Genomic DNA, 27,371 nt, shown 5'->3' with positions numbered 1-27,371 from the left:
CCAGTATGTTCACTGTTATCATGTTTTCTACAAAATATAGGCATTTTTGTTGTATTATATCATGATAATTATTATTGTATTTAAATTTATTATAATCAACTTTATAATAATAATTATAATAATAGATATAGGCAACTGGTTTTGCTGGTGGCATAAATTGCAATATATGAACATATTTTATTCATATATTCCTGAAAACCCATTTTGGGATTTTTTTAACAGGATTACTAGAAATTCTGGACTATTAGCTTTCAGATAAACGCAAGTTTACTGTATATTTATATATAACTAACACAGCAGCCTATATGTACTGTGCTTTCTAAAGCTGCCCATAAAAAACTTAAGGTTGTCAGTTATTGCATAGCTTTAGTCAATTTATGTAAAACAGCTTCACGTCAACTGGTAGCTACTAACATGTTGCAGAACTCACCAAGATAGTGGACCCTTTAAGCCGCAACTAGTTTGGCACTGGCTTATCCAGGATATGGAGTCCAAAGAACCTACCCGTTCTTTACTCTTCACCCCCGCACAGGGATATGGACTTTCCCGCTTGGATCCCCAGGTCATGGTCCCTGGAGTAGTTAACATTTGACAGCTGATGCGCTGCAGAGAGCGTCAAGCAGAGAGATGCTGTAGAGCGGATGACGTGGTAAAGATAGCCACGGTTCAATACCAGCAAGGCAGCCTGAGTTGGGCAGAAGAACCAGAGATAAGCAAGTCGTAGTTGGGAAATGCAGCCAGGTTCAATACACGGCATACAACAGCAGAGTGCCAGGCATAGGTAAAAAAAAAAGACATGGCAGGAGTGTAGTCAGGACATAGTAAATTCGTAACAGGGGTCAAAGCGTAAAATACAGAGAATGACACTTAGGACAAAACACACTAACCTAAGGTTCAGACAAGGTCTTTTATACCTGCACCCCTCAATCCAAACAGTACAGTGGCTGCACTTGCTCTTTGTATAATAAGTAAATGCTGGGTGTAAGTTCTGATCCCTACTGTTCAAGGATCCGGTATAACTACAATCACATCAAAGATCATGCACTTGGGAAATTCTCATTTATTGAAGATAAAAAAAATCATATGGTTCGACAATAAAAGTAGAATTTAGATACATAATAAAAGCACTAAGTTTTTTAGTATAATTGCCTGGGATGCGGTAATCCCCAATCCAAATCAGCCCTGAACTATTTCCGACTGTAAACTAATAGACTACATTAGTCCTAGCAAGGACTCCTGTGGTAGTCAGTGGTGGACAAAGACAGAAGAGGGTCTCTTTGAGAGAATGGTATGTATCCTCCTTACTGTCCAACAGGTAATTTGTCAAGAGTTAGGTGATCTTCTCTCTCGTGACCGATATATCGCCATCCTCTAACCATTTTGAAACAAGGGAATCACAGTCCCTTACAGGCAAACTGGTAGACAGTAGAAAGAAATATTTTTTTTATAGGGGTGGTAAACCCCTTTGACTATATGGCCCATGTGTAGGTGCATATATGGTATGCCCACTCCTGCTTGTAGTCCTGCCAATACAGAGTTTGCCTTTAACTAAGATGAATCCATATGCATTAGATTCTGCCCTTATTGCATTAGCTAGGACTCTTCAGGGGACTAAAGGTAAAAAATATGTACTTAGTAAAGGAAAAAGTCCCAGGTTGTATAAAGAAGGATTTAGAATCATTCATATTTTCAAGAAATAGTGAATATTCTGCATGGTCTTTGCAAAAGTAACAAAACAAGTGACACAACTCTGTAGAAGTAGCTTCCCCAATCTTTCTTCTCATTACCTTTTTCTAGTTTATTTCTATTCCATTAATGCTTTGAAGATTTCCGAACAATATAGTACAATATAAGACAGGATTTATATTCATCTTAACTGCAGCAGGCAGCATATATAGATAAACACCTACAGAAAATCATTAGTATGCCACAACCATCTCACTCGATTAAAATAAAATGATTTCTATTGGCTTACTACCAGTGTTATAATAGAACAAGCAAATCCACATATCTAGCTCTATATCATTTATTTACACAGTGTCTCCCCTCCTGACCTTTCTCCACAGCTGTCCTTTTTTCATTTCAAAATCTCCAGTAATCTCTGTAATAAAAATACACCAAATGGCATATACAGCTCTTTAAACATTAATTGCAATGAATGCCACCGGTAAACAGGCTCGATTTATAGGGAATATTCTACTGAAAAGACCACAACAATGCATCTCAGGGCTTCTTGTCTTTTATTTCTTTTCCAACTGCTTAACCACATATGGGACATGCCTGGAGGGGGCATAAAACTTTTATTATTTCAGCCCTATGTACGTGATTATTGTGGCTTTTAATAAAGGCAATTATGTATTCTAAGGTTCGGCACTCAGAATATAATGCCTGGTGCTTATTGCTAACAGAGGTAACCCCCGCACTAAAATCATACACAGTTGCTGTAACCATGGACCATTGTTTACAATATTTTTTAGGATATCCATTATTCGGGTGCTTTTAAATATGTGCATTAAAAAGAGTGGTTCATTTTGGTGCAAAATAGTTGTCTCATGAAGACAACCCCTGTGCACATGCCATATTAGCACTCTGGACCCCCCTCTTTGAGCCAGAACAAAGAGCCCATCTGTAAAAGCGGCTTCCGCTCAGAAAGATGTAGCCCATCCATGCATTGTATTCATTCTAAGAAGAGGTCATCAGTGTTTAAGATTGGTTTTGTAACTTTATATTTCCCACCGTGGCATGGGGTGACTGTATGGAATGAGTACTAATAGAGCATTGAAGGAGAAGATGCATTTTCTTAAAGTGTACCACCGACAATATAGGAAAATTATTATAGAGAAGGATTTTGAAATTTTTTATTTTATATATAACTTGTCTAGTGGATTCTGCTTGTAAATAGCAGCACGGTCCATACTGGGGGCTGCTTTTTAGAACGCAGCTCGGTCTCCTAGGCTCCCGTCTCTAGTATGGGAGGCAGCACTGTAGGGTCACATTACATTCTACCATGCTGGCCCCCATACTAGGAGTCAGGACAGGAAACTGTGACAATTTTGCAGTTATGAGCAGGCTGCAGCAGGGATCAAGGCTGCTCCTTGCTGCTATTTAGAAGCAGAATCTTCTGATCAAGATATATATATAATTATTTAGAAAAATTCTGCACTATTATCATTTTAAAAGGATTAAGTCCCTTACATCTTCTGTATTCTTGCCTGAGAAATATCCAATTTAATAAAAAAAATAAGTATGCAAATATATTCCATACAGTTTAACACATCTAGTCATTGACTTGCATTGTAAGACAAACATGTATATTTTGGTGTACTGAATAGTATAGCTGGCTACTCTTGAGTACAGTATAGAATAAAAGTAAAATACAATTTTTTTTCTAACCTTATACAACCCCTAAAAATGGGCAGTGAAGATCAACTAGTTTTATATTAAAGAAAAATGAATTTAGTTGCTGTAACAATACGTAAAATACTCATGTAACATTTATTTATGGACTCAAAACCAAATCCAGAAGTCCTGAGCCCAAACAAAACTATAAAATCCACAATAGAAATAGAACCAAAACACTGGGGTCTGCACACATTCTTCCAAGCTTTTCCCAAATATAAAGCATGATGAAAAAACATGTATATAAATACACCTGAGTTATTGTGTAATTCCTATAAAGTTCAGATAAAAGACAACAAGAAAAAGATCTAACTTCAAAGACTATTCTCTGATATATAAGATGGACATTATATAGAGGATGCACTGCTGAGTATGCTTTGTCATTGACAGCTGTTGTCCATTTCAGTTGTCTTAAAGGTAAATCCCGGTTTCACAGTGGAAGGCATTGTTCAACAGCCGCTATTCAGAATCTAAGCCTTTTTATTGTAGCTGTGTCATCCGGTGCCATATTCCTTGCCCTTATTGTCCTCAAACTTGCTGGGAAAATGTATGGAGGATCCAACCACAAGACACAGTCGGAGTAAGCCCGCCAGATTTTTTTTTAACTTCACATATTAAAAAAGTGTGCCATGGTTGCATTTGCCATACATACTCATCAAGTGCGAACTATTTTGTTATAGAGTAAATGTGAAAAGCTTCAGTCTACACAGTCCTGGAAAAATTATCCCTTACCAAGATGGCAGCCTGAACAGTCCTAACAAACCTACTGACCACAGAAGAACACACGCACCTCAACACACACAACCCAGTGTGCGGAGGTAAAAGCATCTAGAGGATAGGCCCCTTGCCAGGACTTTCTTCCACTAATAACATATAATTACGTAAAGTAGCTTAGCCATCATCGCTGCTATATTTCCCTCCATGCTAAGACTCACATAGCGTAACAGTAATTTGCCTGTAATGTAACCCACATGCTTGCTACAAGAGGGCTTTCCCTCCAAGAATCCTCCAGCTCGCTATTTGAGAAACTCTTTTTTATGACTCCATGCTCTGTTTGGAACTGCTATTTAAAAAAAAACTTTCTCCTTATGCATATTATTCTTTCCTGCAGTTTGCCAGTATCCATCGTACCAGAACTTATGAAGAGCAGACAATGAAGAGAATATTCTTTCCCGACGTTTGCAGTACAATAAAAGGTTAGTACTAACTATCCAATAGATTTTCTGATTTTATGTTTCTTTCCAGTTGCCAAAAGTGAATCATATGGGATAATAATAATATTTTATTTGTCAAATATGAACAGAAACCAAACCGGATTAATAATTTTCCGACATTTTGTATGCAGATTGTTTGCCTGTTATTAAGCCTTGGGATCATAATATTTCTTGGTTTCCCTGCAAAATAGCACCAGACAAATCTGTTCATTTGTGTTGCAGGTGTGTATGTAAGCAAACAAAATATCACTTTATTAAAATACTCTTGAGTAGTCAAAAATGCAAAAATGTGTACATCAACCCCATGGATATTACAGCCAGCTATTAATTATACACAACTATATAAAGCACGTCTGTCTGTCTTGTATTCGCCACATAGAGGATTCCATTTGGTTCTCTGCCCAAGAAAGAAAAAAATAAGGCAGGTCACAAAAAGAAAAATCCCCCAAATCACGTTTATAAAATCACCTCACAAACCCAAAATAAATGAAGACAGATGCAGACAATCAGCACTAAACTCATTAATGTCCTTTTAGGTTATGTACACACAGGGTTATTGCAGACATTTCTGTGACTAAACATGTAGTGGAAATTTTACAATCTCAATTCAAGTTTATAAAAAAGTCACCAAAATTTTGCAACAAATCTGTCAAATGTCAACATGCCCTTGTCCAAGAAGTCTAGCAAGATACTAGAACATTCAGAGTCTCAATATCACTGTCCTGAGGATCCCATTGTGGGTCATTTTCCCTTATCTCACTTATACACATAAACGTATTCTGACATAGATAAACCTTTATATTTTTTTATGCCAGTCTTGGCCTGGAAAACAATTCTCCAAATATGGAGAGAAGCTTCTCCCTAACACTATGCATATTTTTTAAGCATAATTTGTGTTCCTCCTACAATTTCACATCAATAAAATACTTCATAATTGGCAACAATACACTATAGAAGGTACTACACCACCCCCTATTACTACAGCCATATAGGTTAGTCATCCCTTATATTAACCAATGGTTTTACAAATGTGGCAGGTAGAGATGAGCGAACCGAAACAGCCAAACTATGATTTGGTCCATTCTTTGGTATAAGTTCGGTGCTGCGCAAACACGAACCTCGTGCGGTTCGTTTCGACCGAACCTGGTAAAATTGCTAATATTAAAGATGGCGTTCGCCACATGGCAGAGAGGAGGAAAAGGAGGAAGGATTACATGACCTAAGACCAGCCCATAATGTCTTGCAAACAGCTTTCCCAGCCAATCAGGAGGCAGTATAGAGGTGAGATCTGAGGCATTATAAAAGGCTATGCTCCATGCTTCAGCAGCTATTTTAGGCTGAGAAGATTAGAAGAAGAAGATCTCTGTGACAGAGAGAGACACAGTGAACAACACAATCCACAAAATTTATAGATAGATAGGATTAGTGCTGGGCCACTCCTTGCAATTGTCAGTGTGCAGCAAGGTGCACTCCACCATTGACACGTGGTGCAGCAACTATGGGCAGGGACAGTACATGTCTTTCCTGGCCCACTGGATCAATATTTTGCAGTGCAGACACCCAACATGATGACGATGATGATGATGATGATGATGATGATGAACAACCATGGCAATATGGGGCGAAGATGGAACCAACCGGGCCCTTGGAGGATGGCGAGCTGCATATAACAGCTTGCGCGCTGACAGCCATATTGTTAGAATGAAGCAAACAGATGAGTACTGGATAGCCACACTTTTAGACCCTCGGTATAAAACCAAAATGGGGAAACTGTTTCCGCCTTCCCGAGAAGGAGGCAAAATTTACTTATTATCGAGAAGTTATGCAGCCGGCTTGCCACGGCTTTCAAACGGCCGACACCTGCCGCAAGCATGTCTGACCCGGGTGCCACTCTCCGCTCCACGCTTAGCCAATGCGCCACTGCCTCTGTCAGTGCTACCACTGCAACAGATAACAGCATTAGCAGCCATTTCAGTTTGGAGAACATGATGACAACGTTTTTACATCCAATTTGCCAACCTCACCAAAGAGATATAAGCCACCACCTGAGCATGTAGTTTCAGTCTTACCCTTTCTCCGGCAGATACCCTGAACCCAGACCCCATGGAATTCTGGGTCAGCAGATTGGACAATTGCCAAGAACTGGCCCAGTTTGCCATGGGTCTACTATTTTGTCCACCCTCCAGTGTAGTGTCAGAGAGGAAATTCAGCGCGGCAGGCGGCGAGGTCACCTCTAAGCAAACTTTGTTAAAATGAATCAGGCATGGTTCGGTGACTATTTTAAAACTGCTGTGCCTGATGCTACTGACTAGATCTGCCATTGCTGCTGTTAACTCGCTACTACTACCACCAGTCCACCACCTCTGTGTCGACTCACTACTACTACCACCATTTCACCACCCCTGCTGCCTCCCCCTCCTACGCAACCACAGATCTCGTATCCTGTCCATTGTTTTTTACTGTGACGCAGCTGATGCAGCTATTTCTACCACCACCTCTGCTGTCCACTCGCTACTACTACTACCACTAGTCCACCACCCCTGCTGCTTGCTACTACCAGGCCTACGCAACCACAGATCTCCTCTCCTGTCCATTGTTTTATTCTGTGCAACAGCTAATGCAGCTGCTTCTACCACCACCCCTTCTGCTGCTTCTACTACCTGGCCTACACAACAACCACAGGTCAACCAGATGATCTCAAAAAAAGTATCAATTTTTCGGCTTTTCATTTGTAAAAAAAAAAAAAAGATTTCTTCTTCACTTTCCAGGAAGCCAATCCTGTTGCTACTCTCCAAAATAGGATTATTATTTTTTTGATGGCTTGTAAAAAGCCATTGCTTCTTCACTTTCCAGCCGCAAAATCTGTTGCTACTCCCGAAAAGGGATAATTTTTGGGCCGCTTGGAAATATTTCAGTATTTTGTTGATAATGTGCCAATGATAATGTTATTGTTCTTTAAATATCAGATGGATGTACATCTATGTACTAAAGAATGTGTTCTGGAATATAGCTTATATGAATCAATTTTCTGCTTCCATTATGGGAACAAAAATTGGTTGGTTGTCACATGCTCCAGATGAATATATTTGTACTGTTACAATTTCCTATAAATGAAAATGAAGAAATTCTATTCCAGGCTGTGTTGCTACTACATGATTTAAAGTTAATGGCTACAGATTTTTGCTTTCGGAAAGGCTCCTTTAAAATTAGTATTTTGTTTATTGGGTTTTGTTTTTATGTCATTCATCAAGTGGTATAAATGACATCACTTTGTTCTGTGGGTTGTTACAATTACAATTACGATACCAAATTTAATATTTTTTTATGTTTTTATAGTTTTTCAGACCCATAGCATTTTTATTTCAAATGGGCTTGTGATTTTCATTGGCACTATTTTTGATAATTTTTTATTACATTTTTTGGGGGGCAGATAAAACAAAAAAAAAGCATTTTATGCTAATTTTATAGTATCGGTCGTTATGGATGCGGTCATGCTATGTGTAGTTTGGAGTTTTTTTTCAATAATAAAGTACTATTAATATAATATTTTTTTTTCTTCTAAAACCTTTTTTTAAATGTTTTAATTTTTTTTAGCCCTACTACAGGACTTGAAAATGGGATCATTTGATAGCTTTTATAATACATAGCAATACTTCTGTATTGCAATGTGTTATGCCCGTATTCCAATGTGTTACACTGATAGGTGGCACTATTACTATATTTCCTGCCTCTGACTAATACGCTTATGAACATGGCAGACCTGGGGGCTATTGTTAGGCCCCCCACTGCTATAACAACCCATCGGTACCCCGCAAACATGTTGCGGGGGCGCAAAAAGGGATGACAGAGGGAGCCTTCACTCTGTCTTACCACTTCGATTCCTCAAATGGCCAGAAACAGAGTAATCAGAGTTATAATACAGCTGGCACCTGCAAGTAATGGCGTGGGTACAGCTCCCATGAAGTACTATCACCGTGACGTAATATTAAGTCAGTTTGCAGGAATTGCATAGTTTCCGCAATGTAATAGCACGAAACATGGTGGAAAGGGTTATAAAATAAACAGTAATTTACTGTATTTAAAAAAAAAAAATTGACAAACTATGAGCACCGCACAATATTGTATCATATACGAGGCACACATAGAGGTTATGAGGCCCCATAGCAAACATGACAGTAGGGCCTTCTTTTGGTGCTGATTAACACTACCATGCCCTGAACTACCTGAATCAGAAGAACTTGGTGCTAGGAGAGGGGAACCCCACACATGTTTTCATTGGTCATTAATTAAAAAATGAAGCCCTTCTCTCCAGGGACCCCATAACAGCTGCATGGTCCTCCTCTATTAAGCTTGGATTTGTCAGGGCGTTTTCAACTTCGTTTTTATTGCACTTTTGTTGCAATATTTTTATGTGCGTCTGAATTTCAGAGAAAAACGCATTGTATAAAAACGCATGTGTTTTACCACGAATCGCTGCACTTTTTTGTTAAGGTGCGCCTATTATAGGTGAAGCACCATAAAATCATGTGCTTTACCTGTAATAGAACCGCCTCGCATAACCATGCGTTTTTCACATCAATTGAGAAGCACATGAAAATCGCGACAAAGCTGCAATAAAAACGCGTTAAAAACACCATGTAACAATCCCAGCCTTATAAGTAAATCATTGTATCATATATTAATCGAACTGTTGAACTGAAAGAAAGGAAGAAACATTCCATGATATTTCATTTTTAACACGCATGCATTAAACTTGATATAAAATTGGAGGTACACTTTAAACCCACATGGCAATTACTGCAGTAGCTATCTGTTCAGTATTATTATTATTACCAGCACTGACATGACAGCTGCCCAGTAATGACTGTCATAACACTGTAATTTTCTCTGCATGCTTGCAAACTGTTATTATCCCAGAATTTATTATGCTCATGTCAGAAGCCACTTTTTATGAAATAAAACAAAAGAAACACCACATGGCACAGGATCATGATGCTACAAATCAAAATGTAATCTATTAGAAGAGAATAGTAAAGTACATCACAGATCTGAGAAAACAGATTAATCAAAAGATGAAATAATGGGGAAAAAAATAAGTTTTATATATATATATATATATATATATATATATATATATACACACGTTTAAAAGTTCACTTTGTCAGATACCATTTATATATAATTCTTATACATAGAAGGAAGAAAAATAAAAAAAACTTTTAAAAGTTTATAAGAAAATTTTACATTTCAACCCTCCAAATTACTTGTTTAGTATTTATCACTTGATTATAACATGTAAAGGATCACAAGATAGAAATAATTTACTAATTTCATTTAATTCCATATCCACCAGCAGTCCCAGTTCTCATAGGTTCTTACAGTGAAAAAGAGAGTATAATTACATACTGGGGCTTGGACTATGAAAGAGCTCACCAAACTTTTCTAGCTTGAGAGCCACACTGAAGTATAAGGGTATGTGCACACACACTAATTACGTCCGTAATATACGGACGTATTTCGGCCGCAAGTTCCGGACCGAACTCAGTGCAGGGAGCCGGGCTCCTAGCATCATAGTTATGTACGACGCTAGGAGTCCCTGCCTCTCCGTGGAACTACTGTCCCGTACTGTAATCATGTTTTCAGTACGTGACAGTTGTCCTGCAGCGAGGCAGGGACTCCTAGCATCGTACATAAGTATGATGCTTCGAGCCCGGCTCCCTGCACTGAGTTCGGTCCGGAACTTGCGGCCGAAATACGTCCGTAAATTACGGACGTAATTAGTGTGTGTGCACATACCCTAACAGGTAAACATGAGCCGCACTGAAAATTAAAGGGGACATGTCTATTATAGATGATAGGCTCTTAAGGCTTCGGCATATGGACAGGGGAGTCCTTTAACTGGCAATGTTATGTCTTTGATCCAAATGCTACGTTTCAGTAATGGTAAGTCATTACAAGTGCACTTTATTATATATAGCTGTCATCAGCCTGAAGCCAAATCCCCTAGTTGTGGAACACTGGCCTATTGTCAGCTACCTGGAGAAGTGGATGTTGACCCACCGAGTTGCCATGGACTTGACTTTGGGCTAAACCCAGGAGCGCAGTCTATTAAACCCCAAAGTTTTCATCCTTTATCCCTTGTACAGGGGTCTGGACTTCGCTACTGGGAATTCCCAGATCACCTACACAGAACCAAAAAAAAACAGGCAGTCTTTTACTGAAACCTGGTTGGGACTGCAAATGTTGTCGATCTGAGCCCACTCTGTGTGCCCTTTCCACTTTACACGGGCCATCCATATTCAACACCTTCGGCAGGTTGTATTCACATATGCGTTTCAAGTGCAAAGCTGGTATGTTTTCTGGCAGACCCGCTATGGGAATGTTATTTCTTCTTGATCTATTTTCTAGATCATCAATTTCATTAAATTCCATATCCACCAGCAGTCCCAGTTCTCATAGGTTCCTACAGTGAAATAGAGAGTATACTTACAAACTGGGGCTTGGACTATGAAAGAGCTCCCCAAACTTTTCTAGCTTGAGAGCTAGTACATATAATATTACTCATAGCCAAAAGATGCCTTTTGAAAAATTGGCTAGATTCAAGCCCACCTTCCTGAGATCAATTAATACAACAGTTGAAGGTTTGTCTGTATTCAGATAAAGTTGATGCAGCAAAACATAGGAAACAAAAAACAGCTGTTTGTCTGATTCGGATATTAGGGATGTGGTGGTAGGATTTCAATATACAACATGGTATCTCACTGAAGACCTTAAAGGGACTTTGGGTAAATTAAAAGTCGTATTGTCAAGACGTTAGTTAGAGGTGTGCATTTGGCTGATGAACAGTCTGATATGATATGGTATATGATTATAGGATAAGAGGGTAGAGGTCCGCCGAAGCTAAAGATATGATTGTTTACGCTTACAGTTATAATTCTGTTTTGGCTTGTTTCTATGCAATGTGTCATTTCAATATGTGCAGGGGATTGTATAGACATAGATGTCTAGTTTTGTGTGGCGTGGAGAGATTCCAGTACTGCCCTGGAAAGATAGCGGATGAAATGTAATGTTGACACGTAGCTACTTATTAAAATTTCAAATGTTAGATTCTGTATGCTTCTGTGAGATTTCAGGGATACAAATGTCTGTTTTTTTGTATTATATGTGAGTGTATAATAAATGTTTTTTTTTTTTTTTTTTTTTTAAACGAGAGGAGAAGTTCCCTTAAAGGGATTATCCTGAGAGATAAAATTTCCTCAGGGTAAGTTATCAATATCGGATAGCGGAATACAAAATTTTCAACAAATTGTTAGAAAATGGTCTAGATGGCTACTCCCAATGGACTCAGATTCTGAGTCTGGAAATAACTCACATGTTTTACCATGTATAGTGTAATTATGGTCTTATTTTATTCTTCCTTTCTCTCTCTTTTTTTTGGGCGGGGGCGGTTTGAGATGTGGGTTTAGAGGAGATTTTTTAGAGCATTTTTATTGTAATGTATCTAAAGAATATTGTAAATATGAATAAAATTACAGCACTGATTTAAAAAAAAATATCTGATTGGTGGAAGTCCGATTCCCAGCACCCCGGTCGATAATCTGTATAAAGGTGTCGCGGCACTCGTGCAAGGTCTGCCTACTCTTCATTCATTTCACTGCTCCATACCGTAAAATGCTAACACACTTGTACTGAATGGGAGAAGGCTGTAATACTGTAAACCGCCACCGATCAGATAATGATAGACCATAATTTTTCTCTCTCCGTATAACCACGTTAGGGGCGACTTCTCCTCTCTTTGACAAACCATGACAAAAAAAAATGCTACTTGAAAACAGTAACATGACTGTGATATATGAACCTGGTCTTATTTTTTTTTTTAATTGGAATTATACCTACTGAAATGACTGGTGACTTATTCTTTAGTATTTATAGCCAAGCATTGGACGAGATATAATGGTCAAAACGTATTATATGATACCGGAAGCTTCGGTCTCTTTAACTCCATATTGCTCCATGATGTACAAAACAGATTTGTAATCTAAGCAGGTTTTTCAATATAAAATATTCATGATTTATCCTAAGGATATTGTGAATCTATTGGGATGCGACTACCTAAAACCCCCATCAGATAATGCATCGACCCTTTTACTACGTTACCCAAAATAGATCCTTTTATGTGGCTGTGGCTGACACTGCAGCTCAGACCCATTTAAGGGGGAAAAAAGGCAAACGTGAATGGGCCTCATGTATGAAACCTAGTAGACAAGAACCAGAGGTATTGCCCATAGCAAACTTCTGAATTTACCTTTATTTCTTATTTTTTTTCAAAGAAGGCCTGAAAATTAAAGCAGTGGTCAGATTGGTTGCTATGGGCAACACCTCCAGTTCTTTTCTGTACTAGTTTGCAGCATGGTGGCTCAGTGGTTAGTACACTTTCTTTACAGCACTGGAATTCTGGGTTCGAATTTGGCCAATGGCAATGTCTGCATGGTGATCGTATTCTCTCGATGTTATTGTGTGGGCTTCTTTCTGTTACTACGGGTTCCTCCTAAACTCCATAAAACATACTGATAAGTTAATTGGCTTCCTATGAAATTGACTTTAGGCTACATTCACACGAACGTGAAAGCTTTATGCGTGTAAAAATACGTGCGTAAATCTGTCCGTGTGCATTGCGTTATGCAACAGTGTGCTTTTCGAGTGGCATGCATTTTTCACGCACTCGCAAATCACTTATTTATTTTTTTCAAAGGAATTGATGCGCAAATCAAGCACCGCTCACCGATCTGGTTTTCACGCACCCATTGGCTTCAATGGGCGCATAGGTGCATGAAAATGCACCAATATAGGACATGCAGTGAGTCTCATGCAGCGGACTCTCCCTGCGTGAAAACTCACGCATGTGTGAACGTCCCATTGAAATAAATGGGGCTGTGTGCTGTGCGTGACTTCCATGCACAGCACACGGACGAGATTCACGTTCATGCGAATGGACCCTTAGGCCCCATGCACACGACTGTAAAATAGTCTGTAATTACGGGCCCATTCATTTCTATGGCCGACGGACACCTTCCCTTATGTCTACGGGAGGGTGTTCGTGCCATAGAAACCTGCCTAAAAAAAACGTCTGACACCCGGACCTTGTCGCGTAAATAGAGCCTAAGTATAAGTTGATCAACTTAGATTTGATTGGTTTTATATATTGTGTGTAGGAGGCACACAGGAGCTGCTGTCAGCCCAGCTGACTAACAGATTCGGCTTAGGCTGGGTTCACACGACCTATTTTCAGGCATAAACGAGGCGTATTATGCCTCAATTTACGCCTAAAAATACGGCTCCAATACGTTGGCAAACATCTGCCTATTCATTTGAATGAGTTTGCCGACGTACTGTACCGACTACCTGTAATTTACGTGTCGTCGTTTGACAGCTGTCAAACGACGACGCGTAAAATGACTGCCTCGTCAAAGAAGTGCAGGACACTTCTTTGGACGTAATTTGAGCCGTTTTTCATTGAATTCAATGAAGAACAGCTCATATATACGGCCGTCAAAGACGCCTCGCATAAACAGTCTGTAATTTCAGACGTAAAAGGCAGCTATCGTGTGCACATACCCTTAGAGTGGCCTTATGCAGCTTCTATTTATAGTGGATACATAGAAGCTGCAGCGCTTAAACTAAATGACAGGCAAACTATTATGACATATCTCTGGCATGGTCTAGTAAATAGATGCTAATGGCAGACCTGGAGGGCCCTTGCTAGGTCTGTGGGTGCTGTGGTAACCCATCAGAGCTGCGCAACTGGGTCGCAGGGTGCCTATGGGCTGATAGAGGAAGCCTCCTCCCTCTGTCAAACAGCTTAGACGCCGCAGTCACTATTTACAGCAGGCGTCCAGCTGTCACACATCATGACACACGTACGTCATGGAGCGTAAAGGAGTTGAGGGTATTGGCTCAACTCAGACTTTGGTAAAATATCGCTAGGATATGCCAATGTACAATTAGTCAGGGTCCAACCACTGTGACCCCCGCCAACCACTAAAGCTAAGTGGCAGTGGAAATAGAATAACATTGTGCCCCTTTGTCACATGGTGGCTCCACTCCCCTTTTTCTGGCCTGCTGCATGGATGGGCTTTATAGTCAATCCTCGTTTATAGCCTATCATTGCTGCCCACGCCAATAAATTCATCAATATTTGTCTACCAGAAAAACCTATTTCAAACATTTTATAGAAATTTTCAGATTTTAATAAATAATATAGACTCAAATGCACACTATGTCCTTATTAATTCTTACAGCACATATAATACAATCCAGTCTAACCTGTCAATTTACTGCTTAAATACTAACAAACTTTTTCTTTCTAATTTATTTGCAGGTGTCAGTTTCTGAAATGAAAGGCATGAAGAACTTTCTTTGCCGTGATGAAAAGAAGTTATACAAACAGAAGAACCTCTCATATTTCCAAGTGTACAATAATTTCTTTAGAATTTAGTGTTATAGGTCTATTCATTAGAAGATAGATGTGTGAAATGTATAATTAACATGCTACTCAAATGACATTCTGAGGCTGCTAGAATGAAGAAAGGAGATTAAAAAAAAATAAAAAATAAAAGACTGGAGAATTTCATCCTTTCCTGTATCTTGCTTGATTGTTGGTGAAAAAAATGTCCTAAACTATGTCCACCTTCACAACCTTTTAATTGTGCGAATGCATCTATAATGAAAAATGAAGCAACTTTAACAGACTACAAACAAACTCTGTGCAGTCTAATATTGCTGTTCTACTCCCCTCCATCCATACCCTACTTGCTAACATGGCAGAAATGGTAGGGAGTATGTCTGCAGTATCAGACTACATAGGGTTTGTTGGTAGTCTGTTGCCATGGATACACATAGGCCTACAAACATAAAATGATGGGACAAGTCTATTTACAAAATTGCCTCCTTTTTAATAATTTTATATGCAGTGGAGAAATAAAGTAGTGGTTGTGAAGGACACAGCCTTTAAATAGCTATTAGTGGATAAAAAAATAAAAATCCCTGCATCATATTTAACAACTGAAGATTGTCAGAAGTAGAGTAAGTGACATATAATATGTGTCACTTATATATGATGTATGTGTAAGTGCATGGGCAAGTTTTCTTGGGACACAAAAAGAAAACTTTTTGAAAAATAAAAATCTAATTTATAAATATACTGACTGAAATAACCATGTGTAGAATTGTAGTGAGTGAAATGTCTACAAATATAAGTCCTTGAGCTCTTAGACTTTTCCGAAGGTCTCTTGTTACTGGCTGTACAAACACAATGGTCAAAAGTCGAAACATAGAATTCTTGTGAAAGTTACAATTTAGATACTATATCTCCTCAGTACACTCAGCCATTGCTTCATGTTATATTCAGAAACAAATTCAAAGAACTTTGTCTTCCTCTACCCTCAGCTGCTCAGTCCCGTAGACTTGTATACTCCTTTCTCCTTTGAGTGAATGGGAGAGGGATTTGAAAAAGAAAATCACAGCAAAACGGTTAAGTAGGGTTTGACTTGTGTCAGTCAAGTACTCAAACAACAGATCCTATAAGCGGAATCTATTTTTAAAATACTTCCAAAATGGTAAAGAATTCCTAGCATTCTTGGTAACCTAATGCCAGGTGTGGACAATTGCTGGAAGTGTTAGGCTATGTTCACACGGAGTATTTTGGGGGAGGAATATCTGCCTCAAAGTTCCAAACGGAATTTTGAGGCAGATATTCCTCCCCCAAAATACTCAGTGTGAACAGCAATTATCGCGCCGTTTTTCGCCCGCGGCCATTGAGCGCCGCGGGCATAAAACAGCGAGATATACGCTTTCTCCTGCCTCCCATTGAAGTCAATGGGAGGTCGGAGGCGGAAGCGCCCGAAGATAGGGCATGTCGCTTCTTTTTCCCGCGAGGCAGTTTTACTGCTCGCGGGAAAAAGACGCCGACGCCTCCCATTGAAATCAATGGGAGGCGTTCTCGGGCCGTTTCTGCCGAGTTTTGCGACGCGGTTTCCGCGTCAAAAAACTCGGCAAAAGACCCCGTGTGAACATAGCATTAAGAAACAGAAAGGCATCCACCATCACGTTTCCTAGAGTGGTCCTATATTGCAAACCTATGGTTTCAAGGTGTGAGACCTAACTGGACAAATTACCAGTTGGACCGAGTGCCAACTCAGCAAGGTTTCTTCTCTAGCACTGTGGGATTCCTGTAAAAATGGAAGCCAACAAAACCACCTTCTATTTGCAGATAGTACATGAAGTGAATCATATTATGGTATAGAAGTCCTCATTTTATCCAACCATCTAGAAAATATGGTTACATGTGCTTACCTTTTAATTCATCAAGGTCCTCCTTAACCCATTTAACATCCATTTTTGTTTCTGACTTCTTCTCTTGCACACTTTCCTCCCATTTTGCTGCTTTCATTACTCCCAGTTCTCCCACTTTACCTAGTATTTCTCTATCCATTCAAAAGGAATTTATATCTACCCTTTTCTTCCCTTGTAGTGGAGGCCCTTTCTCCCATCTTCTTTAATCTCATTTTGAGAAGAAAACCATACTGTTTCAATAGTGGTCTGATGAATATCTTCCCATGAAGTCTTAAGAAGACTATAACTGAAAGTCACTAAACCAGTTTTGGTCATCTCACCCCTTCAAAAGTGGGCTAGGTCTTTCAGGTGTGGAGCTGGACAAATTGTCCACGTTTTTGGGATACTAAAGAGCTTAGGTTTCTGAATATTCACAGATAGCCTGCTGAAAGTCTGACTATAGGCTGCTGGAGGGTGAGGAAGTCGCCACATTCCACTAATAAGATATTTTACAAAGTATCCTGTATTCATACAGTTTTATGAAAAAAAAAATGTCACAACTATTGGTACGCTTTCTTTTTATTTTAAAGGGCACAGCCTCCTTCCATGCATCAGTGGTATTACTCAAGATAGACCTGCTTCTCCATAATCTGTTCTAAGCTGTTTTTGTGCAATTGCAAGTACCAAGGCAACCTCCAGTTCTGCTTGGATTAGTTTGGTTAATTTTGTTTTCATAATATAAGTTCACATTCGTCAGAGAGATTCACTAAAATATTGGAAAACTTGGTCTCCCCATCCCAGCACCCATACACCTAGCCTACTCAAATGATTATTGTGTTTGCTTTCTTTTGTATTTTGATGTGTAGTTTTAGATGGCATTGTTCCTTCTTTCTTATTTGACAAATGGTTACTGTCTATTTGTATTTCTTGACGTTTCCCCTTGTCCTTTATATTATATGTTACAAAGGATATTACTGACCCAATGCTTGTGTTCAAAATGATCATGTTTCTTAGTTGATGTCTGTGATATTATCATACATGACCTCAATAAATGTGATGTTTAATAAAAAATAATTGGACTTTTGGACAGTTCTAGATTAACATGTCATTTCAGGCTTCTTTTTTGATACATTGAATTTTATTTTTAAGAACACATATGGCATTTTTGATATTCGGCAATTTAGAATTATAATACCTTTATATGGAACAAACGCTTTTATGCACAGCATGGGTTTGTACCAGTTCATCTCATTGCCAATTCTGAAATATTTTGCAGGCATTACTCCCATAAGTGACCCTGTAATAGGCATAGTGCTTATTTTCCAACAATTGAGTACATTTATGAGGAAAGCTTTTCAGTTAGAACATAAAAATACACAAAGGTGATCTGTTTGCGAAGACATATCTCCAAGGTCATTCTTTTTCAGGTGATGACAGATTCAGTTTTACATTGTGGAGGTTTAGATTTACTCCGCAATAAAGAGGATACAAAACATTCTTAAAAAACGAATGCTTTAATGTTCCGGTCTCCTTGAATGTTAATGGAAAATACAAGTCTATTCTAAGGGAAAAAAAATATAATTAGTGTTTTAACCTCTTAATACCAGTGCAGTTGATCTACTAAGTCTCCTCTTATTTTCTAAACACTTTATAAATGTACCTGCTTTCACTCAAATATGGAATGTAAATAAAGTGCACCCGTTACCTACACATAATGAGGCAGCTATATTACGGTCTCAACCAACATTTGTAAGGGAATTGCCGTTTTATAAATTAAAAATCAATACCCTATGGAAATTACTCATTAGCTGCTTTGGTGACAATTTTTTTTTCTTTTGAATCAAGACATTAACCCCTTAATGACCGGGCCATTTTGCACGTTAATGACCAAGGATTATTTTTTGTTTTTTCACGGTCGCATTCCAAGAGTCGTAACTTTTTTTTTATTCCGTCGACATAGCCGTATAAGGGCTTGTTTTTTGCGGAACAAGTTGTATTTTGTAATTGTACCATTTTTAGATGCTTATAATATATAGATTAACTTTTATTAACTTTATTTTAGGAGAGAATTGAAAATAAGCAGCTATTCCAGCATTAATTTTCACATTATAAATTGACGCCGTTTACTATGCAACGTAAATAACATATTAACTTTATTCTATAGGTCGGCACGATTAAAGGGAAACCAAATATGCAAAGGTTTTATATGTTTTCCTACGTTTGCAGAATAAAAACCATTTTAGAAAAAAATTACTTGTTTTTGCATTGCCGCATTCCAAGAGCCGTAACTTTTTTATTTTTCCGTCAATGTGGCCGTATGTGGGCTTGATTTTTGCGAGCCAATGTGTAGTTTTCATTAGTACTATTTTGGGGTACATAGGACTTATAGATTAACTTTTATTTAATTTTTTATGGGGGGAATGGGAGAAAAGAAAGAATTTTGCCGTTGTTTTTTGCGTTTTTTTGGACCGCCATTCATCCAGCGGTTTAATTAATGTGTTAATTTTATTGTTCAAGTTGGTACGATCGCGGGGATACCATATATGTGTATATGTTATTTGTTTTGGCACTTTTACTAAATAAAACCACTTTTTGGGCAAAAAAAGTAGTTTTATTTGATTTTGACTGTAAATTTTTTTTTTTTCCACAAACTTTATTTAACCGCTTTACATTTTTTTTTTTTTTTGTTCCAACAGGGGACTTCACTATGCGATCTGCTGATCGCATATATAATGCTTTGGTATACTTAGGCAATAATGCTTTGGTATACTATGAGTGTAAAACTGACAGGCAATCTATTAAGACATGCCTCCGGCATGGCCTAACAAGCATTTACTGAAGACAGACCTGGGGGTCTTTGTTAGGGCCCCGGCTGCCATGGAAACCCGACGGCGACACACAATTTCTTTGCGGGGGCGCCAATGGGGTGACAGAGGGAGCTCCCTCCCTCTGTCAAACACATTAGATGTCGCTGTCGCTATTGACAACGGCATTTAATGTGTTAAACTGCTGGAATCGGAGCGCGCTTCGATTCTGGCAGTTGCAGCAGGAGTCAGGCTGTGTATAACAGCCGTGCTCCTGCCGCTGATCGCGTGTGTACCCTGGTAGTACCCGCGCCATCACAGGACGGATATAGCCGTCCTCCTGTGCGAACTAGCAGCTGCAGAGGACGGATATATCCGTCCTTCAGCGTTAACAGGTTAAATGGTTGCTTTCACAAAAAATAAATAACACATGAGTGAGATGGTATTGGTAAGCAACAGTGCAAAAAATAAACCTATATGAATCACAATCGGGCGAGTCTACAGTGAAGTATGTGGATGTAATTATTGATGATAAATTTAATTATTATTGCACTCAATGCCAGTCTGCTTCATGTAAAGCTATCCAGATATGGTCTTCGAACATAAATAATAAAAAGCTAGGGAAAGATCAACTTCAGTCTTGGTGCTTCAGGCCTCTCAATCCGGAAGACAGGAAACCACTGAAGGAGTGTTCCCTTTTTATTTTCTCTAGGTTTCCTGTCCAGATCTCTGTCTCTTTTTCTCTCTCTCGTAAAAGTTTTTTTTTTTTTTTATAGATTTAATTAAGGGTTAATCATCTTTCTTGAGAAATACAATATAAAAAGTCACTGGTATTAAGTGTAAAACATTGACGCAAGGATCTATCTTATTGTTAGTAGAATTTTTCCACTCTGGCAAATTGGTCTACTTTGGATGTGTTATGCCTTCCTTTGGATCAACTAGGGTTTTGTAAGTATAAAAGGTTAAACTTGATGGTCTTGACTTTTTTTATATCCCAGTATGGTCTTACTCTTTACAGCTTTGTTTACACATGACCTCTGCGGTTTTAAAATCAGCAGAGATAAATAGTACAGTGGTTTCTGTCACATCAGATACATGCAGTCATGCAAAAGAAAAAAGTTCTTTACAAATGGGCTATGAACCTTATGAAATAACTATATAATTTATTAGTTGACCAGGTTGTGATAACATCCTTTGGAGAGGACAGGGAAATACACAGGGTTTCAAGCCAAAGCATAATTTTTCACAGCACATGGAACACAAAAATGAACTTCAGTGATACATTTCAAGTCACAAGAACACATTTTTATTCCTGTTATCAGATAGGACACAAAAACAATGGTATTAAACGTTTATAAATAAACAACAGTCATATCATGGCCACTAGACGGCAACATCTAGACCTCCGCATAACAACTGAGAAAATGGAATGTCTATGGGCTGGTAAAGAATGTCAGTTTTACAGACAAAGTGGTCAAAGTATTAATTATAAAAGTATATAGATAAGGTTGGTTTGGGGATAAGCACATGTGTATTAAAATTGTTAATAAAAATTTGAAACTATAATCTTTTATATATTTAGTGATCTAACTAACCTCGAATCTCAGTGCAGTAAAACACACATATGCATTGATACATACTGTATCAAGCCTATATGATCTCCTTTCATTGTATTCATCACAAAAAATAAAGTGAATTTCAAAAATCTTATTAAAATTATGCTTTAAAATCAAATCTTCCTCTACACTAAAGGAGAATAAATGGTAGTTTAGGCAACAGACGTAAAAGGCCATTATTTTCATATCAAGAAAGAATAGTTCATGGTGTCAAGTTATAAAATAACGATCCATGGAACTGTATTATTTCAAATCATAGATGTTACACAATTACACTGTGGCCCTATTAAAGAATTTCTACATTATATCTTAAAGGGTTCTCCAGCATTTAATAATGTGATGCCATGGAAATCGGGTAGCACAGTGTAATGTGGCTGGTCTCTTAGTAGAAAAGATTACTTCCATGTTCAAGATGGGACAAACATATATCCAAGGTAAGGCCTCACAAATCGAGATGCATGATAAATAAAACTACAAAAGAGCCTGCTAGGGCCACAGACCAAATCACTATAAAGCTACTAGATCAAAACGTCAAAAAGTATGAATTAATAAAACCCGCAATTAATAAAACCTGTTCACTTTATATTAAAACTTCTCTATTACACAAATATGGAATGCCTAGAGCCTCTCTGCCAGAGGTTGGTTTCCCTTTTCATTAACCTATATGTACTAATCTTTTAGTGCAACAATAAATTCACCAGACAGCTATTTAAGAAGGTTTTGTAGCATTGCAGTAGCGTACGTTGGCCGGGCTTGTCTACTTTCAATTGCATTACTCAAGTACTGAATACCACCACAGCGCTCCCAAATCTCTTCGAACTGTCTAGGCAAAATTTCTGCTCCCCGTTTTCTTGTTAATCCAGTTTCTTCAAGGCTCAATTCGCACATCTCCATGTCATCTTTGCCTGAAATGAATAAGAACTACTTTTACTAATGAAAAGCGTGCAAAACAAAAATATATTACAGTAAAGAAATTACTTTGATCGTGATACTTTGATATGATTTTGATTGTGATAACGAAACTCTTTCCATTACGAGTAGAATTATTGCAGTTAAATTTGTGATGCATTACAACACAAAAGATGCCTGATTTACTTATACTATCTAAGAACTTAGACAAGGCAGTCAGAAGATGCGTCAAATTTTTCACAGTGGTGCACGCTGTATAATAAATTTGGATAATCTTGCTAGACATGTTGACAGTTTTTTCTTCCTTATACCACCGCTTGGTTGGCTTAGTTTACATCAGATTTTTGTGCCAAAATGTTGTTGCAATTTTGGTGAATTTTAAGTTAAGCCCCTTTTAGTCTAGGCCACGCCCCTTGCCGAATGAGGCGCAAAGAGCATCTAAATCAGGTAATTTGAGCCACAATTGTGACTCATTTTAAAAAGAAAATCTGCCCCAATACGTGGTAGGTTTATTTCATCCCTGTCTCAATATGTGGCACAGTCAATGCACCATAATAAAACCACCTACAAAAAAATAAAGAAATGCTCCCCTGTGGTAGTTACTTTGTATCTTGAAAACAGAAGTTGTCCTGTGCTCCAATAATTAAGTGATTTTATTCTGATCTACTGAAGAGCACTTGACAAAATAAGTCTTTGCATCAAGTTCACAACAGGAGCTTAATAGGGTTGAAGGCCTGATGCTAAAGAGTTCTTTATCATTTGATCAATGTAGGGTGGTAAATGGAGGAAGTGTCTTAAAATACAGGTTGGCCATCAGACCAAATAACCAAATCTTATAGGACTTTTCTTAGATTTAAGACCTAATAGGTTGCTTCCGAATGTAAGGGTATGTTCACACGATGTGTTTTCAGGCATATTTCAGGGCGTAAACGTACCCTAAGACTAATGGCCACATAAGAATGAAGCAGGCATCTGTTTTAAGCCCTTCCCGCCACAGCCATCTTACGTGCTTTCATGTTACTCTTTTTCTTCCCCCCCCTTCTAAGAGCCATAAAAAAAAAAAATGATTCTACGTATGAGGGCTTTTTTTTTTTCCCGAGACAAGTTGTAGTTTTTAATAGAACTTTTTAATGCACCACATAATGTACTAAGAAACGTAAAAAAAATATTTTGTTGAGTGGAATGGGGAAAAAAAAAACAGGAACTCCTTCGATTTTTTGGGGGTTTCGTTTTTACGGAGTTCACCGAGTGGTAAACATTAATTGGTAACTTTAATCTGCGTGTCAATAGGATTTCAGCGATAAAAATGTATTTATTTATTTTTTTATGTTTTGCTACTTTTACAAAATAGAAAATTTGTTAAAGTGTAGCTAAACGTTTGACAAACCTCTGACGTGTCATATTGACATGTCAGAAGTTTTGATTGGTGGGGGTCCGAGCACTGAGACCCCCCACCAATCGCTCAAATGAAGCGGTAGAAGCGCTCATACGCTTCGTTTCTGTTCGGCTTTTTCCGGAAAGCCGATGTATCGGAGAACGGGCTCATAAGCTTTCTATCGAGCCCGTACTCCGATACATTGATTTTCTGGAAAAAGCCGAACAGACACGAAGTGGCTGAGTGCTCACACGAGCGCTTCTGCCGCTTCGTTTGAGCGATTTGTGGGGGTCTCAGTGCTCGGACCCCCACCAATCCAAACTTCTGACATGTCAGAAGCTTGTCAAACGTTTAGTTACACTTTAATAAATATTTTTTTTTTGTGTGTGAGGGCTGTTTTTTGTGGTGCGAGCTGTAGTTTTTATTAATACATTATGGGGTACATGCGATTTTTTGATTACTTTTTAACTACATTTTATGTGGGCGCTAAGGTGACCATAAAAAAGCAAATTTAAAATGTTTAATTTTTTTTACAGCATTCTCTGTGCAGGCTAAATAATGTTATACGGCAAGGCCTCATGCACACGACTGTAGCCATGTGCACGGCCGTGATTTTCGGGTCAGCCGGCAGCGGAATGTCACCCGCAAATCGCGGGCCATGCACATGGCCGCGTCCATTATTTCCTATGAGCCTGGACCACAGAACACGGCCGTAATAAGACTTGCCCGTTCCTTCTGCGATCCATGCTCCTGGGCCATGCACGGACCGTGGAAACCACAGTCGTGTGCACGGCCCCATAAAAATTAATGGGGCCGCAATTTTTTACATTACTCTAAAAAAAAAAAAAAAAAGCATTTTCCCTTTCAAACTTTAAATTTTTTTTTATATCAATTACTACCAGCAAATGCATACTACATATTGAAAATATTATAGAGCCAGAGGGATGTGGTGGAAAAACTATAGGATTTCATCCAGCTGGCATTAAATCACCCTCATATATCTCACATATATCGGACATAATCACCAATAATAAAATCACTTCGAAATTAAAAAACACATACCAGCTACCAGCAAGATGGGTGGCTTGTCTGGGTGAAGTTCCATCTGACGAGCAATCCATGGGCCATCAAAATGGGCATACCACCATCCCTTCTTCTTATTCTGAGGCTCCTTGTACTGGTCAGCTGGACGAATAAATGGAATGCGAAAGTATCGCTGCTGCCGATTCGCTTCAATTTCCTGTTGTCTGGCAGGCAGCTGCACCACTGGGTTTTGTTGGGCTGCATAAATATATTACATGTTACACTTCATAGAAAAAAATATATGGAACCATTTGGTAATGGTTTAAACTCATCCAGGTTTTTTCTTTGTTTTTTTTTTTTTTGTAACTGCCAACCCTGTGAACAACTGCTCTTCAATGTATAGTCTAACATATAATATACATTTATCCAGCAGTTACAGAATGTGTCTATATTTGAAATGTCCACCATTATAGCATAAGAGAGATAGAGAAATAGAATAATAAGCATGTGTTGTACTTTGGCCTTTCACCAGTATTACTGCAGCGCCAGCCTTTTAAGTAGGACGGTGAAAAATGGTGCACTTTAAAACCAGTTGAAATTACATTACATGGCTCAGTACTCCCTCATAATATTGGCAGGAATAATCGGAAGCTCAATTAGACCTTTCAGAAATTGGGAAATAGATTTCTGCTACTGAAAATGTGGAAATGCTCATGTCTCTCTTTAAAGGTACATTCATGTACAGTCCGGTTTATCTACTGGTACATTCATGTACAGTCCGGTTTATCTACAGGTATATTCATGTACAGTCCGGTTTATCTACAGGTATATTCATGTACAGTCCGGTTTAACTACAGGTACATTCATGTACAGTCCGGCTTATCTACAGGTACATTCATGTACAGTCCGGCTTATCTACAGGTACATTCATGTACAGTCCGATTTATCTACAGATACATTCATGTGCAGTCCGGTTTATCTACAGGTACATTCATGTACAGTCCGGTTTATCTACAGGTACATTCATATACAGTCCGGCTTATCTACAGGTACATTCATCTACAGTCCGATTTATCTACAGGTACATTCATCTACAGTCCGATTTATCTACAGGTACATTCATGTACAGTCCGGCTTATCTACAGGTACATTCATGTACAGTCCGGCTTATCTACAGGTACATTCATGTACAGTCCGGCTTATCTACAGGTACATTCATGTACAGTCCGGCTTATCTACAGGTACATTCATGTACAGTCCGGCTTATCTACAGGTACATTCATGTACAGTCCGGTTTATCTACATCTGTGGCCTGTAAGAAGCCAGAGAGGGTAACTTTAATGGGAGAAATAAAAGGTGGTCCAGTAGAATATCTGCCCCCACCTCTATGACATTCACTGGATTTCACATATCTTCAGTTCTGAGACCACAAATACATATATAAATTAGATCAGCAGCAGAACTTTACGGTTAGTGTCCCTTTAGGAAAAAGTGTATGAATACCCCACAACATGGGTTATTTTGTATGGATATTTGTTACAGTTACATAAATAGAAGTTAAATATTTAATAAAAAATAACTGGACTAAAGTGTCCAACAAATGTGGGTATTTTTATATAGAAATTGACCCTTTCTAGAAAAACGTAAACTGGAACAAACATCAACATACGAGACTGAAATCCATGAAAACAGTACAGTATGTTACCTAATGGCTACTTTTAGATTTAATGTATGTTACGTGACGTTCTAAAAATTTTCGGCATCCCACTGTTCAGGATCCTCCATACAACATGTGGCCATAGCAATCCGCAGCTTTCATGGTATGATGGGTCTTCACAGGTTGCAGACCTCTGCCCTTACTACTCTCAGGTACAGTATGAGCTGAGTTTATGCATATTAAAATCCAGCTTTTTTTGTCTCAAGTATATATTCACAGTGGTGTTAGGAAAATACAGTAGGACTTTGTTGACAGAGTGGTAATGAACGCTGCTACCAAGTCATTACTTTTCATTTGGGGATCCAGTAAGTTATTATTTTTGAAACTTTTGTTTTCAATCTGCAGATATAATATAGGCTGACAATCTTCCCATAGCACAAGATAAACAAATTGAGTCAAACTGTGTGTGCGGTGGATATGACAGATGAGTATGTCAGCTTTTTCCCAACTTTGCAAACGTATTTTTGTTTCCATAGAGATAAAGCGCAGCTCCAGTTCAGAAACACTTCAAACATTATATTAGGGAACTGCATTGTAAGTAATGCTCTAATATAATGATATTAAAATTAGCAACCTGATGAAAGGCTTGCAGGGCTGTGTGGGTTCATATTCCCTATTGAAGACCAGCAGAATTCAGTCATTTTCATGGCAGCCTGTATTCTATGAATGGACAGTGGCAGAGAGATGTAATGCCGGCCATCATGACAGTCTTTGCAAGCAATTCACTTGTAATCTACTTACTGTTGTAAACAATGTCCGTATTCTGCAATACGCAACTTCATAGCAGACGCAGGGAATTTATTTTCCCCATGGTACTACAGGCTCACCAGAATTGCCTCATCAACTCTAACATTCCATTCTTACATTTCTCATAATGCAATTCCCTAATATAATATGTTGAACGGGCTCTGCTGTGAATTTTGGTCCTGGTAAAATCGCAGGGTATCGCAGCCGTTGCATGGCCAAAGTTCGCTGTGGAGCCCT

At 38.5% G+C, this 27,371-nt stretch overlaps 2 protein-coding genes across 6 annotated transcripts in view; one reads left to right on the top strand and one right to left on the bottom strand.

Moving 5' to 3' along the window:
• IMPG1 (interphotoreceptor matrix proteoglycan 1) overlaps positions 1-16,285 on the top strand; it is a 286,271-nt gene extending 269,986 nt beyond the window's left edge. The window contains exons 16-19 of the mRNA XM_075863690.1: positions 3,806-3,979; positions 4,080-4,217; positions 4,511-4,595; positions 14,992-16,285. Coding sequence (XP_075719805.1) covers positions 3,806-3,979; positions 4,080-4,217; positions 4,511-4,556 — 358 coding nt within the window. The 3' untranslated portion in view covers positions 4,557-4,595; positions 14,992-16,285. The remainder of the gene's footprint in view (positions 1-3,805; positions 3,980-4,079; positions 4,218-4,510; positions 4,596-14,991) is intronic.
• Positions 16,286-20,886: 4,601 nt separating this feature from the next.
• Positions 20,887-27,371, bottom strand: part of MYO6 (myosin VI) — a 274,062-nt gene continuing 267,577 nt past the window's right edge. For all 5 annotated transcript variants that reach the window (XM_075862043.1, XM_075862045.1, XM_075862044.1 and 2 more), the window contains 2 exons: positions 24,710-24,928; positions 20,887-22,268 (listed from right to left, as the gene is read on the bottom strand). In XM_075862043.1, coding sequence (XP_075718158.1) covers positions 22,069-22,268; positions 24,710-24,928 — 419 coding nt within the window. In that variant the 3' untranslated portion in view covers positions 20,887-22,068. The remainder of the gene's footprint in view (positions 22,269-24,709; positions 24,929-27,371) is intronic.

The sequence above is a fragment of the Rhinoderma darwinii genome, chromosome 4 (genome assembly GCF_050947455.1).
Source record: "Rhinoderma darwinii isolate aRhiDar2 chromosome 4, aRhiDar2.hap1, whole genome shotgun sequence".
NCBI lineage: Eukaryota > Metazoa > Chordata > Amphibia > Anura > Rhinodermatidae > Rhinoderma > Rhinoderma darwinii.
The sequence above is the reverse complement of the archived record's forward strand: the minus strand, read 5'-3'. Positions and strand labels throughout refer to the sequence as shown.